The 18,941-nt window shown below is 31.9% G+C and overlaps 1 protein-coding gene across 1 annotated transcript in view; it reads left to right on the top strand.

The window, feature by feature from the left end:
- Positions 1–333: 333 nt before the first annotated feature.
- The window catches only part of LOC134718650 (uncharacterized), a 52,629-nt gene continuing 34,021 nt past the window's right edge, over positions 334–18,941 (top strand). The window contains exons 1-18 of the mRNA XM_063581300.1: positions 334–638; positions 2,109–2,231; positions 2,761–2,922; positions 3,577–3,643; positions 3,898–3,980; positions 4,855–5,040; positions 6,661–6,879; positions 7,717–7,842; positions 9,452–9,616; positions 10,332–10,453; positions 10,731–10,890; positions 13,391–13,467; positions 14,184–14,337; positions 15,541–15,710; positions 16,248–16,359; positions 16,673–16,871; positions 17,223–17,292; positions 18,021–18,250. Of these exons, the coding sequence (XP_063437370.1) occupies positions 431–638; positions 2,109–2,231; positions 2,761–2,922; positions 3,577–3,643; positions 3,898–3,980; positions 4,855–5,040; positions 6,661–6,879; positions 7,717–7,842; positions 9,452–9,616; positions 10,332–10,453; positions 10,731–10,890; positions 13,391–13,467; positions 14,184–14,337; positions 15,541–15,710; positions 16,248–16,359; positions 16,673–16,871; positions 17,223–17,292; positions 18,021–18,250 (2,633 nt within the window). The 5' untranslated portion in view covers positions 334–430. The remainder of the gene's footprint in view (positions 639–2,108; positions 2,232–2,760; positions 2,923–3,576; positions 3,644–3,897; positions 3,981–4,854; positions 5,041–6,660; positions 6,880–7,716; positions 7,843–9,451; positions 9,617–10,331; positions 10,454–10,730; positions 10,891–13,390; positions 13,468–14,183; positions 14,338–15,540; positions 15,711–16,247; positions 16,360–16,672; positions 16,872–17,222; positions 17,293–18,020; positions 18,251–18,941) is intronic.

The following is an 18,941-nucleotide window of genomic DNA, read 5'->3' as shown; positions in this document are numbered from 1 at the left end:
GTATTAAATTTTCATATCACAATGAAAACAAATAGTAGTTATTACAATAATAACTAAGTTTATAACATTATAAAACGAATATTTCCGAATTCTGAATTCCGAATTCTGAATTCTGAATGCTGAATTCCGAATGTTGAATTCTGAATTATAGGTGAGCCTTCTCGGCTTTCGTATTTAATTCACATAGCAATTGAATCTTGAACACTTAGAATTTACTGTATCTTAAATAAAACATAAATATGAATTAGGAAGTGATATACAATTTGTCTCAACCCCTCAATGTATATAATACGAAAGTAAGCGTATAATTAGATTTTATAAAGTAGGTTGAAGTAATTGCACGCGACTACTTATCATTGCACAGTGTATAATGCAATATAATGTGTATATGATCTAAAAAATTGAAAAGGACTTACGATATCTTACAAAAATGCATGATGTTTATATTTTGATTCTAACTTTTTCAATATGCTTCGAAATATCTGATAGCTTCTTTGCCAGAACAGTTCGAGATGGAAACGGGAGGACGAGAACACACTTAGATATAACTGCTGCTGGAATATTTAGAGCAATTGACAAGTATATCAAATCAAACAAAGGACCTGAATTTGGATCTATTGAAGATTTCTTTAAAAATGGTAAGACTCCCTGTAAGGCAATTAATGTTTTAGTTTGCTTTTAATATTAATACCCAATCAATCAAGTTTATCCTGTTTTTTCCTTTTTTTTTTTTTTTTTTTTTTTTTTTTTTTTTTTTTTTTTTTAAAGTATATGGTTATCAATTACATAGTTTAAAATATATAACAACTAGAACTTAGAACTGCGTAATATTCACTATGATTTGTATTGTGCACACATCTTTTTCTCTAATCTTCAGCTTATCAGATACGCGATACACTTATAACAAATGTATGACTTCAAGATAAAAAGAAGTAAATAATATATGTAGAAACAGATGTAAAATAATAGAATAAAACAAATAAAGCACCAATCACGATTAACAGTAATCAGAGATGAAAAAATCAAAGATTAACAATTTTGACCCAACTCATCCCATGTTTTCGCATACCGAATATTAATTTTATTTAACATTTTAACGAATTTGTATTGATTGCCAATAAACTCATCATAGATACCAGGATTAAAATGTTATATTTACGCCAGACGCTCGTTTCGTCTATAAAAGACTCACCAGTGACGCTCGAATCAAAAAATGTTTGAAAGGCCAAATAGAGTACGAAGTTGAAGAGCATTGAGGACCAACAATTCCTAAAATGTTTGCCAAATACAGCTGAGATCATCTACTCCTGGGTAGAAAAGCCTTAGTTTTTCAAAAATTCTAAGTTTTGTTAATAGTTAATTTATAATTATGAACATGTCAATAATAACTCAAGTCAACTATTGATTGTTTCTGATGATAAATCTCACTGTAAACTGTTTGGATGATTATACATTATGCACCTGTCTGTTGTTGAAGAATGTATATTGCCCCTACATGTCTTTGTTTATTTCTGTCATTCTGTTTTTTGTCTCACTGAAATATACAACACATCTCCTCTTATTCAACTCATAATGATGGTGATAATCTTAGATCTTAAAACAAGTACCATAATGGTTGCCTGATCTGTAAAATGATCTTTTTTAACTAATATAAAAGTATTTAACTCTATCTATTCTGAGTCTACGAAACATGTGACAGAACCTATTTTACTACATGCTACGAAACTCAACAATATATCATTGGAATATGACAAATTCAACCTACATACATAACCATCAAATGGAGAATGGAAATTGGGAATGTGTCAACGAGACAACAAACCAACCAAAGAGCAGAACACAGTCAAAGATCATCAATGGATATTTAAGAACATCTCGAGCCCGGAGACGGTCTTCAGCGTGCACCTTAAGAAAAATGTGTAATAGTTCAGTGAAAATGGACATCACAATTAACTCTGAAACATACAAATGAACAAAAATTAAGAAAAAAAACCATACAAGTCTAACAAAGGTTAGAGGCTCCCGACTTTGGACAGACACAACAGGTTGCGCAGTTTATTATTTTTTGTGAGATTCCATGCATTCATAGTCTACTAATATTGTTTAAGATCCCAATGGCAAGGATACAATGACGAAAAGAGTATTCGCATTGAGAAAAGCAGTTGTTAATACACAGGAGAACAGGAAGGATACAGCTTATATTCACTGTCACGCCGATCAAATCGATCTCGGTAAATTGTTTATTAGTTGATATTGTTATCGTAGAATCCGAAAAATTATGAGGATAGTAATTTACATAAATTATATTCTAATTAGTTTGGCACTACGGTTTCATGCATAATAATAATTAAATCATATAAATCTTAATAATTTTTGAAAGTCATTTGGTCAATTCCTTTGTTTTCCCCCCTTAGCAATCTAAAGTTTAGAATCTAAATTCGTCCAAAAAAACCAAGCTAGCTATTATCTGTTTTCAATAGAATATATTCTTGACCGACTTTAAAAAGATGTAAGTATGTGAGTTATGATTTAAAACACAACAACATACATTTGTACATTAGTTAACCATGAAACATTATCCTTAGTCTTACATCATACGACTTAAAGAGGAAATTCAATAGTTTTACAAGTGGTTATTTCACATTAAAGATCATTGGCAATTAAATTATCTAAATATTTGCATAATTTTAACATCCTTGTTACTTTACATCATATAGTAGGTGTTATATTTCATTCACAATAACTTTGTTTTGATTTCAGCACATAACTTCGTGAAATCTTGTAAACAGAAATTGAATGCACGAAAGAATGACGCCAACGAGTTTATCACACAGCTTGGAGAATGCCTGTATACTATACAATCATTCTATAGTAATACTAATTGGGTGGAAATGTATGGCGAAAAAGTGTATAAAGATTTTGGTAAATATGAAAAAATGAAATATTGCGAAAGGACACCCCTCCCCCTCCACCCGCAAAAAAAAGGGAAAAAAAGAAGACACATTAAACTCAATCATTAACTTTGTGGACATTTTTATGAAAAACTCTTTATAAATTAGCAGAATTTGATAGGAGTAGACTGAATATAACAGAATCGACTTTAAAGACGTTAATTGGTTAATGATCTTCAATAGATGTATAATAGGCTACTCATCAAATTTATTTGAATGAAGTATTTTTCATTTGTTCATTGGAAAAAAATCATTAAACGATCATCATGAAAGTTAGTATCTTTTTTACTATGTCATGAGTGGTAGGGATAAGCTGCCTAAATATGTCACTATATCAAGACTCATGATAATGAAAATATGAAAATTAGATAAATATATATGATAAGGTGGTTGCGTATAGAAAAATATGTATCTGGAACAAATCAAATGTTTTTTTTTATGTATTATGATACCATTAAAACCACGGTCGTTAATGCATCAGATATTTGTCCTATATATTTGAGCTCTCCTATAGTTAAATACATTCATTCAGAAGAAGTTAATTTGTTAATTTTGTTTAATGAAATACTGTCTTAACCCGAGTTACTAGACAAATAATCATTTTCATCATATCATTTTATAAAAGGAATAAATGCTTTAATGGATGTAGCGGCATTGGAAGAAGACACCTGTAAAGATAATGCGAATTACAAGTATGTAAAAAGTTTTATCGCAGGTTGATAAACAAGGAAGTACATGGTTCTAACGTTAAATTAAGGTTGAAAGATATTATAGATTTTTAGTACCTTAAAAGAAATGAACTAATTGAATTTAACTCATATGTTATTAAAACAATTTCTGTAAAACTGATATTGATTTAATTTCCAATTAGATATTTCGACAAATACTTTGAAATAAGTTTGCAAAAAAGGGTAATTGAATTATTAAGTACTAATCTTTTCTTCAGTTCCGAATGTAAGAACAACATCATCGTGAACGGTAAACTGACCAGTGGATACCATCACGGAAGAGGCAATACAAAACCTGCAAGTAGGTTACCTTTAGATCATTTTTTTGAATATTCAGAGACAAACACAAAACAAAGTTATATGAAATTGTTTTAATCTATTTTTTTTTGAGAAATCAGATTATAATCTTACTTTGGAGGTGCCGATAAAATTATATATGTGAACTGTGAATGAAGGGACACACTAAATTGTTTCGGTGCGGTTTAAAGAATAGATCATAATAAGAAATACAGAATTATGGGGTTCTAGTTTATAAAGAATAGGTAGATTGGACAAAACAAATTGAAAATGAAGAAGATGATATAAAGAGTTATAAATAAAGAAAGGAACCCCCATCCATACCTTAATGTATTATATACATACTACATTGTTGTGCACATGTATAACTTACCCTGCCACATCCGGTCTGTGTTTTTGTTAATTTTTTTTTATGATTTAAGACCTTTTGAACGAAATTTCATAGTTTGTTCTTCTGTTACACCACAACGTGGTGGGGAGGGTTCGGCACACATAAACATGTTTGACCCGGCAACATTATGTAAGTGCAAGTCCCAAGTCAGAAGCCTGTTATTCAGTGGTAATAGTTTGTTGCTGTAAAGTTTTCGTTCATTGTTTTGTATACAAACTAGGCCGTTAGTTTTCTTGTTTGAATTGTTCTACAGTTCTCATGTCAGAGCATATGAAAGCTGACTATGCAATGTAGATGTTGCTGATTAGTGAGAGCAATAAGTTGACATATAGTTGTAAACAACTATGGTATATGGTATATTGTGGAGAGTTCTCTCATTGACAATAATACCACATCGTCTTTTTTTTAACGAAATTTAGTTATTTCAGATATTGACAACTAGTATGTGAACAGTTTTAAAACTGGTAATTTCTTTATTTCTCTATAGAAGCAATAGGTTCACCAACTGGTAAATGTAGTCATGGAGGTCCAGACGATGACAGCAGAAAGCTTGTAGCCAGATGTGGCATCAATAAGGATTCAGTAACTCCTGAGTGGTCACCACATTCTCATTTACACGAACAAGCATATATAGCCGCTGTCCAGGCTACGGAGAACTTCCTTGTAGCTAATGGTCTGTAATATATTCTCATTTTGATCACTTTTGAAATGATGTCATACGTTCAGCTTAAGTTGGATCAGCACTATATATTTTAACAAATAGAATTATATTTGCCAAGATGTAGATTTTACATAGATTGTTCAACAAAAATACATGCTTGTGTGAATGAAAAGAAGGTTACAATAACACATCTTGAAATAGATTACGATAAGATAGCTTTTATAATATTCTTTAAGAAAAAAATAAAGACAAACAATAGTGTCATCTAATCAGATTTATTTTTCTGCAAGTATAAAATCAAAATTTCTTATACATTTCTATATACAAAATTTACTAAAAGAATTATCGCTTGTAGCATGTTTATATTTCTACATTGACAAATTTGATCAAACAATATCCATATTTTGGTATTTGCTAAAACAGTCTAAGAAATGCAATAAATCACTTATTCATCTTTAATAAAGGAAACAGTCATACACATTATTTACAGTCTGTCCAAAAACATGCACATTTAAGCAATGAGCAATTAAGCCAATTATGTAGTCACTGTGTTATTGTAAACCCAATATATATGCAAACATTAAACTAAGTAACTATCACTGTACAAATCACTTAGTCAGGTTCGTGTTGCTTATTTAGATTTTAGTTGTGTCTTGTGTACTATTATTTGTCCGTTTGTCTTTTTCTTTTTGAGCCATGGCGTTGTCAGTTTATATCGATCTTTTGTCCCTCCTTGATGTTTCCGAATAGAGTTTTTCTTTGAAATGTTTTTGTAGCATTTTAAACCATTTGGACGATAATAGCATTTTCATTTTTGTTTTCGATTTCATAGGATATGAATATACAAACGTTTATAAGAAAGCTACCGATAGCACACCCAAAATACTAGAATAGTCCGCATAGCAAGGTCTGTGATGGGTATGCACATATAAACGTTAATGAGACAGCAACCGATAGAACACACAAAAAAACTAGATAACTAGAAGTCCATATAGTAAGGTCTAGGATAAGTTATTTGACACTAAACAGGGTTTTTAGCAACATGTTAAAGTCATATTTTAGTCAGAACACGTATTATGCCTAGCGGTATTGTGATGGGAATTTCACAAGTAAAACAAACCCATCAAGAGTTTTCTATCATAAGAACATTAAGGCAATCATGTTGACAATATATCGTTGTAGATCTTTCTTACATTTATTAGCAATTTTGTAACTTCGTGTTTCATTTGTTTTATAACATTAATGTATTGTGTTTGTACCAGTTTCGTTGGAGTCAAATCTTCTGTAATTCATATTTTACGTTCGCTTAAACACATAAGACCGAAGCAAAGTAGCACCATTGTTTTGGTTCACCAGAAAATATAAATAATATGTTGTTTTTATATTTTCCTTATTCTTTAAATTTAAACAACTAACTTGAGCAAGATAGGCTCTGATAACAAAACGCTAATGGGAAGGGGTCTATTAGTTTTCGTCTGCATAATACATTTCCCTATATTATCTTTCATTGATTGGTACTAACGCATATACAAACGTTCGTATGAAGGATTCGTTATGTTTGTTCTGACCTTGCGCCATCTCTGAACATACCATTGAATACTAATAATAATTATACTGTTTACTTTGTTCAAGGAACTGGAGTGTTACAGACAATTGGACCAAAATTATTCGAAGCTATATTTCATGTTAAAAGACGGAAGGACATGACTCTAGCTATGGCAATAGACTATACTAGTTCTATGGCAGACGATATTGATGCTGTCAAAACATATGTGTTAAAACTGTTAACAAATACTGTAGGATCTGACAATGAACCTGCTGATTATGTTCTATCTTTGTTTCATGATCCAGGTAGGTGTGTAATCAAATGAACAAAAGGCACTTGGGTTTTACTCAGCGTCTCAGATCTCTTAGTTTGTGTTGATCGTGAATATTAATCTTAACTAATAAAAATGATACTTTTCATAAGGTGTGTAATAAAATTTACAAAAGGCACTTGGGTTTTACTCAGCGTCTCAGATCTCTTAGTTTGTGTTGATCGTGAATATTAATCTTAACTAATAAAAATGATACTTTTCATAATGAAAAATAAATAAACATATTTATCAAAGGTACCAGGATTATAATTTAATACGCAAGACGCGCGTTTCGTCTACATAAGACTCATCAGTGACGCTCATATCAAAATATTTATAAAGCCAAATAAGTACAAAGTTGAAGAGCATTGAGGATCCAAAATTCCAAAAAGTTGTGCCAAATACGGCTACGGTAATCTATGACTGGGATAAGAAAATCTCTATTTGTTTTGAAAAAATTAAGGTTTTGTAAACAGGAAAATTATAGAAATGACCACATTATGATATTCATGTCAACACCGAAATGTTGACTACTGGGCTGGTGATACACTCGGGGAAAAACGTAAGTATGATCTATTCGGCAACTATAGTCAGAATTGTTTTTATTTTGTTTATTGTTTATGACATTTTGGTAGTCCAAATACGTAGTTATTACGTCTTTTTATATACCTTTTCGGACTATCCTCATTGCTATTTGTTACTTAATATAATCTATTTAAACGGTTTTAAATAAACTCTCTTGTTCCTTGATAGTTCTTATAATATAAATAATTATTTTTCTGTCGTGGTCAGTATCATGTTGTTTCTTTCACTTATTATAGATTTTTTTCAGTAACCTGGAATGTTGCCTTTACGTACACTGATGGATATGCCATGATTAACAAAGTTCAAACACTCGAGACAGAACATGGAAATAATCGAGACTGTCCGGAATACGCATCAGCAGGAATATTAGCAGGTATCATATAAACATTAGCCCGTATGAGTACGGTTATCGAACTCAGACTCATTAATCAACCAATGAACTACCAGATTTAGTCTTTCTAGCTCAAATGTTGTACTCCGTGTACTGAGTAAAGTTTTATGTCCATTGGTCCAAGAAATAAAATTGCGGTTTTAGTGATCCCAAATTAAAATTTAATATGTAAACTGCAGTACAAGTCTATCTTATTCTACATTTTTGACAGAACGTAGTGGTGACAATTTCAAACCTTAATTTCAAACTAGAAATTAAATGTCATTATAAATCTTTCGGTTTTCTCGTGTGTTGCATTTTTTATGTTGCTGCCTCTACATTGCTGACTATGCGGTATGGGTACTGCTAAATGCTGAATGCCCTCGACAAGCATCAGTTGCCAATGTCGACACCATTTACTCAATGCATGCAGTTGAATTGTTATCTCATTGGAAATTATATTACATATTCTTTTGTATAACAAGACATAAAGACGTTTACACGGTAAAATGTTGTTGATTTTATGTGTGAATTTTTGCAGTTAATGAGGACATAATATGTTAATGTGCATATCCACAAGAATTGGTTTTTCAGTTGACTTTTGTAGAGTTATGAGTCTCTCAATTTTGGTGAGATCTTCTATGTTCAGTGACAATGTGTGTGTGTTGTTTTTTTTTTTTTTTTTTTGGGGGGGGGGTTGATATGTGAGATATTAGATAAATTTGAAAAATGCAAATATCACTTATTATGAGCTCAATGTAGATACTTTATCACTAGTTAATCTTAAAACTCAAAGTTTATGAGACAATATTTACAGTATCGTACCTTTGTCATTTATATTGTCTGCACTTGATTGTCTGATTTTCTATTCCAGGCAAGTTTTAACATTTTACTAATGTTCATGTACAGAACCCGCTTACTTTTCTCTTTTTATATGGTAAAGGTAGTAAACTGTTGTATTGTTCAGTTCTGTTCATATTTTGAATGTTATGCGTGTTGTTACATTCTTTGAACGTTTATACATATTATCGACAGTTTGAACATCGTCCTGTCCGTTATATCCGCAGACAGTACATGTATTTTGCAAAGTACATGTACTTGGGTAGGTTGTTCTCATTTACACAGCATTAACACTGATGAAAGATAACTCGCATCTGTATATATTTACGGATACAGATGCAGATGTAGAAGATGCTATTCACCTTCGACATGTTCGAGAAGTCATTAATCTGAAACTGTATTTGTATAATTCATAACTTGGCTTTTTGATTTTGTGTGTCTAACCTAATTAAACATTTTGATAATGTTAATATAAAGAACCACCATACTTTTCTCTTTTTATTTTGTAAAGGTAGCAAACGTTTTTATAATTCAGTTCTATTCATATTTTGAATTTCATGCGTATAGCAATCTGTGCTTACATTCTTCGGAATATGGATACAAAATATTGTCCTTGCTCTACCACGCAAAGATTGTATCTTAAGACAATAAATATACTTTGCAAATATACTTTTTCTGTCTATAATATCTCAAATGATAAATGGTTAATTCTTATATTCGAGTTTGGGATATCACGCTGCGTGAAAATAAAAGTATTTTCTCATTTGCACAGCAATAGCACGGATGAGAGATGACTCGCCCCTGTTTGTATTCACGGATGCAGATTCAAAAGATGCTGATCGCATTCAAGAAGTCATTGATGCAGCCAAAGCAAAGAACATAGCAGTGTCATCATTAATAACCAGTCAGTGTACTCGCAAAAAACGATCAACATTAGGTTGGTATATTTATGACACAAATAAATATGGAAAAACTGTAATCGTCTCATTCTGTGGATTTCAAAACAATTAAAGGAATTTTAAATAATCATTCCCATCTCAACCATTTTAATTATATTACTTTTGATTAGTAAATTATCGAATAACATGTAAATAAGTTAAAGCAATGTGTGCTTGAATGATGAAAAACCCTAGTTTTTATAATCAAATTTCTTAAGTTTTATGAACAGTAAATTAACATAAAATGAAGTGTCATTATCATTTAAGTTAAACTATCATCAATAAATATATCAATTTAAATTGTCATTTATGAGATAACTGTATTGTATTTTTAGCTCCGACGGCATCAATTGGGGATTTGATGGTCGCAAATTAAGTTTACTGGCGACGCGTTAGCGGAGACAGTAAACGGGTATTTGCGACAATCAAATCCCAAATTGATGCCGTCGGAGCTTAAAATACAATATTGTTATCTCCATTCTAATGAAACTGACAGAAAACAACGTTAAAACATGTATTTAAAATCTGCTATATGCCGTCTGCGCTTGCGCGCACGTCCCATAGCATCAATTGTCAATTGATGCCATGTAAGAAAGCGACGTTATTCAATCAAAATGAACGTTACAAACGTTGTTGCATTAGAATGACCTTTGTAATGATTGCATGTGGGTTAAGTCAGCATTTATATCTTATAAATTTATTCTGATGTTTTAGGTCGGCCTGAACGGTCTGTATCTTCGTTGTCATTTTTCCAACAAATAGCTCAAGCAACGGGTGGAAATGTCCACGAAACAGACAAAGAAAACATTGGCAACGTCCTAGAAACTGTAATAGGGGTAACATGTTATTTTTCTTTTTAGGAACAAAGCCATTTTTTAAAACTTTAAATCAGTATAAAGAACCATGTAAAGGTAAAAAAAAAACACATCCATATTTATGGTGAATAGTTATTCTAATGGTATGATGGAATTATAAGAGGAGAAGGGACTCAATAGTTTAATTTAGAAAAAAACATGTTAACTTTTATTCAAGAATTTTCCCAATAAATAACAGGCTCGAATGCGAAGCTGTTTTTTATTGGGAATATAAAAATATCTTTTCTTCATATTGTAGGAAATGTTTCCTTCTTCTGAAATAATAATAGACTCGTTTGACTGGCCTGTCACTGAAACTATTGAAAAGAACATTACCATTGATAGTACGATCACAGTGCTGAAGATAAGTGTTACTGGGCCATCTGCAGAAACAGATGTAGATATATATTATGCCAATGGTATGTAATATATTTATATATTTAGTAAGTTTGAATTTAGGTTTATTTATAACTTGAATTTAATTTTACTACATTTCAAGATGCAAGTCAATCTGCGTGTTGAGTGTCAGAATTAAGATCAGTTCTATGACAAATTACTGGAAGATATCATTTCTGGGTGCGGAAATTTCTTGCTGCTGCGAAGACCAATGAGTTGGATTGTTTTAACTCCTTGATATGTTTCTAAATTGCATACCCAATTTTATCTTCGCTAGCAAAGGGATACTACTCGAACAACAACTCTTCACTCATGGCAGATTTTGACAGTATTTGTATACATGTAACCAGTGTAGTGCCATCTATCGACCCTCACTACATTATAATTGACCAATGACATCACTTGTAATTTTCAGTTCAAAGATGTAAAAATGACTTTGTCTAATATTTGATCGTGTTTATAAATTTCGTGTTAAAATAGAAACCGTATTTATTTTCGTTTACAGTCCAAAACTTGCACCAGGAACACAATCAAGGACTTCAAAACTGTCACTTACTATATCGTTCTATGTTTGAGACGCGTTTTAAAATCTGAACGTGGCAATTGTTTACTTACATTAGCTGATATAACGAGTGTGTTTCGACTTGTCATATCTATATATCATTCGGTATTAACAGTTTCAATTGCTGTTTATACTGTGAACTTATCCATTTTTGTAGGTATTAATATTTGTTGATGTGAGGAAAAAAGTCTGCATACAAGCATATAGGAAATATGTACTTTGTTCAATATTTGAAATGTGGTTTACATGTCCCAAAGAAATACACGAAGATAGTATTAAATGAGTACATGTAAAATGAATAAAGAGTAACTCGTAAATTTATGAAGTTTTTTATTTGAGTTTTTGTTGTTGCTAATAATTAAGCAATTGTAAATAAAACTGCACTGATCCGAAAGGAACAACTGCAAATTTTGGTCACTATGTAAATGAAATATTCATTTTGTTGCTTTACTTAAAAAAAAATTAATCATACTCTCCCAGGAGTACAAAAGTTTACAAAACAGTCATTTTTATGGAGCCTGCAACTTTTGTTGCAGAAAGCTCGACATAGGGATAGTGATCCGGCGGCGGCGGCGTTAGCTAACTTCTTAAAAGCCTTATATTTTAGAAGGTAGAAGACCTGGATGCTTCATACTTTGAATATAGATGCCTCATGTTACGAACTTTCCGTCAGTCACATGTTCAATGTCCTTGACCTCATTTTCATGGTTCAGTGACTACTTGAAAAAAAAGTTAAGATTTTTTGTAATGTTAAATTCTCTCTTATTATAACTCATTGGATAACTATATTGGGTATGTGCGTACCTTGCAAGGTCCTCATGCCCGTCAGACAGTTTTCACTTGACCTCGAGCTCAATTCATGGATCAGTGAACAAGGTTAAGTTTTGGTGGTCAAGTCCATATCTCAGATACTATAAGCAATAGGTCTTGTATATTGGGTGTATTGAAGGACTGTAAGGTGTACATGTCTAACTGGCAGGTGTTATCTGACCTTGACCTCATTACATGGTGCAGTGGTTATAGTTAAATTTTTGTGTTTTGGTCTGTTTTTCTTATACTATATGCAATATGTCTACTATAGTTGGTGTATGGAATGATTGTAAGGTGTACATGTCTTGCAGACAGGTGTCATCTGACCTTGATCTCGTTTTCATGGTTCAGTGGTCAAAGTTAAGTTTTTGAGTTTTGGTATATTTTTCTAATACTTTATGCATAAGGTCAACTATATTTGGTGTATGGAAATATTTTATGATCTATATGTCTGTTACGCAGGTTTTATTTGACCTTGACCTCATTTTCACGGCTTATTGCTCAGTGTTAAGTTCTTGTGTTTGGTCTGTTTTTCTGAATTTATAAGCAATAAGTCAACTATAATTGTTGTATTGAAGAATTGTTAGCTGTACATGTCAGTTTGGCATGGTTCATCTGACGTTGACTTCATCTTCATGGTTCATTGATCAATGTTATGTTTTCTTATATACTATATATTATTGTGTATCAATTACTTCAATATTGATCAATAAAGAGAGAATGTTATGTTTCTTGGTTAATGTTGAGTTTATGTGACAGTTGTAATAAAGCTTTATATTTGGTCTATCAACATAATATCTATGATTAGTAAAGGAGGCAAGACATTTCAGCGTATGCACTCTTGTTATTATTTAAGAGGACCAAACCTGAACAATTGGTTGATGAATTCGATAGGTCACTTCGTACTTGTTTTTGGCTTTTTAAACTTTTTTGGTTTCGAGTGTCAATGATGAAACTTTTGTAGACGAAACGGGCATCTGGTGTATATTCAAAACTTGGTCCTGGTATCTATGATGATATTATTTGATCCTACTTCAGCTGCATCTTTGAGGAGATAATGGGCACTCATATTTACACTTGTTTTTTACATGTTTTTTTATATGGTTGAAACATGTTTGAATTTGTCTTTGTAAATTTGAATTTTATAATAGGTACATTGGAGACATACACATCTGGAAAGTCAACACGAATATATACATCATCAGGCGAAGCCATTTTATCTATCCAGGTAGGATATTACATATGTACCTCATCATGCGAAACCATTATATCAATCCATGTATGATATTGAATATGTAGATATACAGTTACCTGTGATTTTAAAAAACCCAGAAAGTAAATATAACGACAATAGCAACCCAACGACAGGGCTCTTACAAAATACATACAGAGGCCTTGGTGTGTACTTATTCAAAGACAAGCGTTTGCACTTCAAACCAAATCTTATCTGTTATGAGTCAATATTAAATGAGGTTGTGAAAAAAATGAGTAATTTCTTGTTTTTATTGTCAATATCTAACAATGTCCGTTTTTTTTGCAGAAGCGATACAAATAGTGTTTATGTGAACCTGAAGTGTAGAGCAAACTTTATGATTCTGTATGTGTCTGTCCCAAGTCATGACCCTGTGGTTCAGTGGTTGTCATAGCTTGATGATCGTCACATTTTGTTTTTTTTCATATTTTTTTTTAATTCATAAATAGGTCGTTTGTTTTCTTAGTTTGACATGTTGAAATACTTCATACTTTTCAACCATACTGTATGAGTTCTGCTCATTGTTGAACGCCGTTAGGTTACCTTTTATTGTTGAACTCAACTGCATTTGAAATTTGGTTCATAGTTATTATCACGGTTCTTTCCACCTTATTAAACATCTCTTAATTGTTATATTTGATCCACAGCAATGAAAAATGTCGATATTGATACAATGGTTCTATTTTATTTAGCAACCTCCCGGTGGTATCATGAACCTAAGAAAGAATGTAAATAATGATTGGACAGTAAATATTACAGCACAGAGCTCTATCAAGGTGGACGGTGAACTATTGGAACAATCAGATACTGGTGAAATGGTATCCCTGAAAGGCAGTCCAATTTCGGGTGACTATTTTTAGATATTTAGAACTACTATAATATTAGTTTTCTTTTTACGCTATTAAGACTAAATGATTGTTACAATGTCTACAATGTATGTTATTTAGTAACAGAAAACGGATTGTGTTCAAAGGTGAATACATACTCGTGAATTATGAATAGAAAAAAAACAATATCGGTTTCCTGCCACAAACAGATTGCCATCAAGCTCATTTTGTTAATCATTCAAAAAGTGTACAACGTCATCTAATATTAAACAACGTCTGTCGGACGTGAAGTTCTGAATCTTCAAAGTAAAAGGAGTATGTTCCTTAAAAAAACAAAAAAACCGGAGACGTGGTATGATTGCCAATGAGAAAACTTTCCACACGAGTCCAAAATGACATTAACAAGTAAAGGTCACCGTACAGACTTCAACAATTAGCTAAGCTCATACCGCATAGTCAGTTATAAAAGGCCTCGACATAGCAATAGAAAACAATTCACACGAGAAATCAAACAGACTTACTAACGTAAAATCAGTAAGACCATGTTGACCCCAAAATATAGCAGTTATACATAATTGTTAAAATGTAAATTTTTAGCTACTTATTGAAAAGAAGAATACATCTGTCACATAACTATGGGCTATTTTTGACAATATAATGCAGATGAATTGGGTACTAAAATCATTAAGTCATGCTAAATTACTAAAATCTTCACAATTTTAGCATTTTCGTTTATTTGTAAACGGCTTCTGTCTTAAATGGGTGTGGTCGCATTTGTGTTCATTCATAATATCTAAATGTTAGTTTTATTTGATGATAATACATGACATTATATAAAGATTGAGGATGAACACGGATGCGGACACTTTCATTTTTGACGAAACCCATCTGAAAAGTGACATATTATGGCATGCTTGATAGATCCTTAATATTTAAGATTAAATTTGAGCGTCTTTAATGACTAAATTAATTCATATCTTTCACATAAACTAATTTGAATCTTCTCAAGTATACACTTAGGAGTTAATAATGTGGCCAAACTATTTCTTTTTACGAAATTGGCCTTTACCAGACCTAGTCCTTTCATCATGTTCATGTTTTTGTCAATTCAAAAAATACCAGCAACAAAAAACGCTGCGCCATTAGTAATAATTTTAAAAAAAATATGTGTCGTTTCATACATTATTGTTTTACTATATATTTATTTCACATTGTTTTATAGGTAACAACTATACTGTTGAGTTGTCCATGTATAACTTAGGATCAAGTGGCACATGTCACAAAATTGAATTGACTGGTAATGCCGGAAATGTTATATCGTCACACGAGACTTCACAGATGGGACGGGATGTCGATACTTTGTGTGCTGCAACTTTCAAAATGCCAAATGCTGTAAGTTCATTTTGAAATTAAAAAAATACTTGAGTCTAAAAATAACCACGTGTCTTTCACCCTCTTTTTACGGAATTGAATTTTCGACGAATAAACTGTGTTTTGAAAATGGTCAAAATTACTAACTTAAAGTTGAAAAAAATAACTCTGCCCGTCATGCATAACTCCTATTCCATGCCTAGGTCTGATCCATTTTTATTTATTTTCAAATGTTGAGACTTTACTTGTCGAAATGCACACCGGTGCAGTATAATTGGTATTGTTTATGTTATTAGTTATATATCTTGCAACGAAGGGAGAGGATAGCTCTCTCACTATGCTCGTCAGCCCATTAAAGTGATTTTATTAGTACAACAAATGAGACCTACCTCAAAAATTGTATTAAGCTTCATTTGAGATTGTCAAATTCATAAATCATCTATTTTCTGCTAACGGAATGCTTGAAAAAAAAACCACCACGGAGTCGCCATATTCAATATTTCTTGTTAATAATTGGATAGAGTTCATTGTATATAGAATACATATTATTCGTTTTAGAAATTCCAAGTTAAACTATATGGGAAAGATGATAGTGGCATATCATTCACAAGGAAACTCTCGGAATTTCACAAACCTACTAGCGTTGCACTAGCTATTAAAGCCTCAACTGGTACGTATGTAATCTCGAGGGGGTGTCTCCACATACAAAATCGGATAAAGACGCCTGATTACAAAAACCTCCAAATGATTTTTTTTAAACTTTGCCTAAAGGAAACCTATAAAAATGATAACATCTGCTTATGAAGAAAAAAATCAGAATATATGCTTACCTCCTTCCATGGAAACTCTCGTGTTTGCCTTGTTCAGTTTTCACTCTTATTATTCCTTCTTTAATTTGCTTCTGTTTTCTCCGATTTCCTGTTCTGTTTGTTTATCATACATCTGTTTATATTCTAACAATTTAGAAATATTATTTTTTACAGATGACGTCGTCCTTGGAAAGGAAAGGCTTATTGGCTATGAGGTTATAAATCGAGGTACTGTGACAGAGACATACCAAGTGTCAATATCAGACGACCATTCATTTGTCCACGGAGCCACATCAGAAGATTATACACTGCTACCTGGGGATAGTGCTAATGGAACCTTTGCTGTTAATCCTACTACACCCTCTGTTATATTGTATGTTTCATCGGCTGCTAACCTATGGAACCCTATCTTTTATATTGTATCTATCTTTTGTTAATTAGAAAGATTCGTTTAAAAAAAATTGATACTTCATCACAGTATTTTAACAACAAAGTCAAATAATACAGATATATTTTGGAGTATATGATGACAATCATATCTTATATCATATAAACGACATAATACAAAAACTGTTCATGAATGATACAAATCGTTATAGCAATACATATAAGATAAAGATCTCGAAAAACAAAACGTGTATTCTTAAATGCGCATTTGTCTTCCAGAATAACATGAATAAAACATATATATATATATTCCCTAAAATTTCAACTATTATTTCAGCTCATATACAATATCAGTTTTAAGTGGGTCATCTGGAAAGATTCAACAGAGTATAACCAAGAAACTTGTGGTATGTTCAAAATTTTAAAGATTATATTAATGAACTTTTTTTCCATACCTTTCTGGAAATTAAACTTGCATTTAGATTTAAAGTGGTATGTCCATTAATTAAACGAATTTCGTTTTCAAATGATTAAATTTTAAAACTAAGGTTGAAAATCTGAGTACTATCAAAACTGACCTTTACCTTAAGCAATAGCTCATTAGTACACTCAGTCCATCAAATGAGTTAGACAAAAAAATCATTAATTATTTGACCCATATTTGTATTTTTACGAACATTTAACGACTCAGTTCCAATGAAAGAAACAATTTCATGGCAAACAATGATTAGACTACTGCATCATGTTGCATATTTTATCATATGTTTGTGAACTTTTTCACACAGTCCTCCAAACAAGGCATGTTATGTTATGCCCAATGTATGGGCATTATGTTTCCTGGTCTGTGCGTCAGTCCGTTCGTTCGTCCGTTCGTCCGTCTTTCCCGCTTCAGGTTAAAGTTTTGGTTACAGATTTTGGTCGAGTTAGTTTTTGATGAAGTTTAATTCCTATTAACTTGAAACTTAGTACAAAAGTTCCTTTAAATATGATCTTTCTAATTGTATAACAGAATTAGAGATTTTCCCCATTTTCACAGTGAACTGAACATAGCAAATGATATTGCGGACGGGGCATCCGTGTACTGGTGACACAATCTTGTTTGCTTGATATATATCTTCAAATTTCTTTGGCATAGGTAACAGATGTTGAGAGACCTGATTGTACTGTTGTACATACGGACGGAGTATGTGGTATATCCTCCCTAAATACAGCTAATTGTTCGTTGTATCCATGGACTGCTTTAGCTGAAGTGACATTTTCCGGGACACTGTTAGAAAGTATATCATCAACGGTTGGAATATCAGTTAAATTGTCTCATGTTAATATAACGGGATTATCAACTGGACCAATAACTGTTAACATCAGGTAAATGTACGATCGATTCATGTGAGAAAATGATTTTATAAAGATGCTTTACTCGTTTGAGAACAGGGTTTCATAAAGATGCATGACAATTGATGAGAAAAGGGGCTTAGTAAGATGTAAACTTTCATGTAAGCATTCTTTTCTATCTGGTTATAAACATAGTTAAGCAAATACTTGATAACTAAAAGGTATGCCTTCAAATGTCTTATAAAAATGAAATTTAAGAAATAGGGAAAGCTTATTAGCACACACATTGTTTCCGATGTTCACTGCATAGTACATTCACCCTTGATGTTCTACATCCTTATCAACATTCTTAATAGTCGCGTGACAAAGGTTTGTTTTCTGAGCTTGACTCTTTCCATCAACAAGATAAGGTGTGTATTAACTCATTATAAATACCAGGACTATATTTTGTATATACGCCAGATGCCCGTTTCGTCTACAAAAGACTCATAAGTGACGCTCAAATCCCAAAAAGTTAAAATGGCCAACAAAATACGAAGTTGATGAGCATTATATTGAAGACCAACATTTCTAAAAGGTTTTGCCAAATAAAGCTAAAACTATCTATTCCTGAGGTAGAAAAGCCTTAGTAATTCAAAAATTCGAAAGTTTAGTAAACAGTTAGTTTATAAAGGCAGATAATCGTAACTGCATGCAACTTTAAAATACAAGTCTGCTGATAAGT

This window comes from Mytilus trossulus, chromosome 5 (genome assembly GCF_036588685.1).
Source record: "Mytilus trossulus isolate FHL-02 chromosome 5, PNRI_Mtr1.1.1.hap1, whole genome shotgun sequence".
NCBI classification, from domain to species: Eukaryota; Metazoa; Mollusca; class Bivalvia; order Mytilida; family Mytilidae; genus Mytilus; species Mytilus trossulus.
This window is presented reverse-complemented; position numbering and strand designations above follow the sequence as displayed.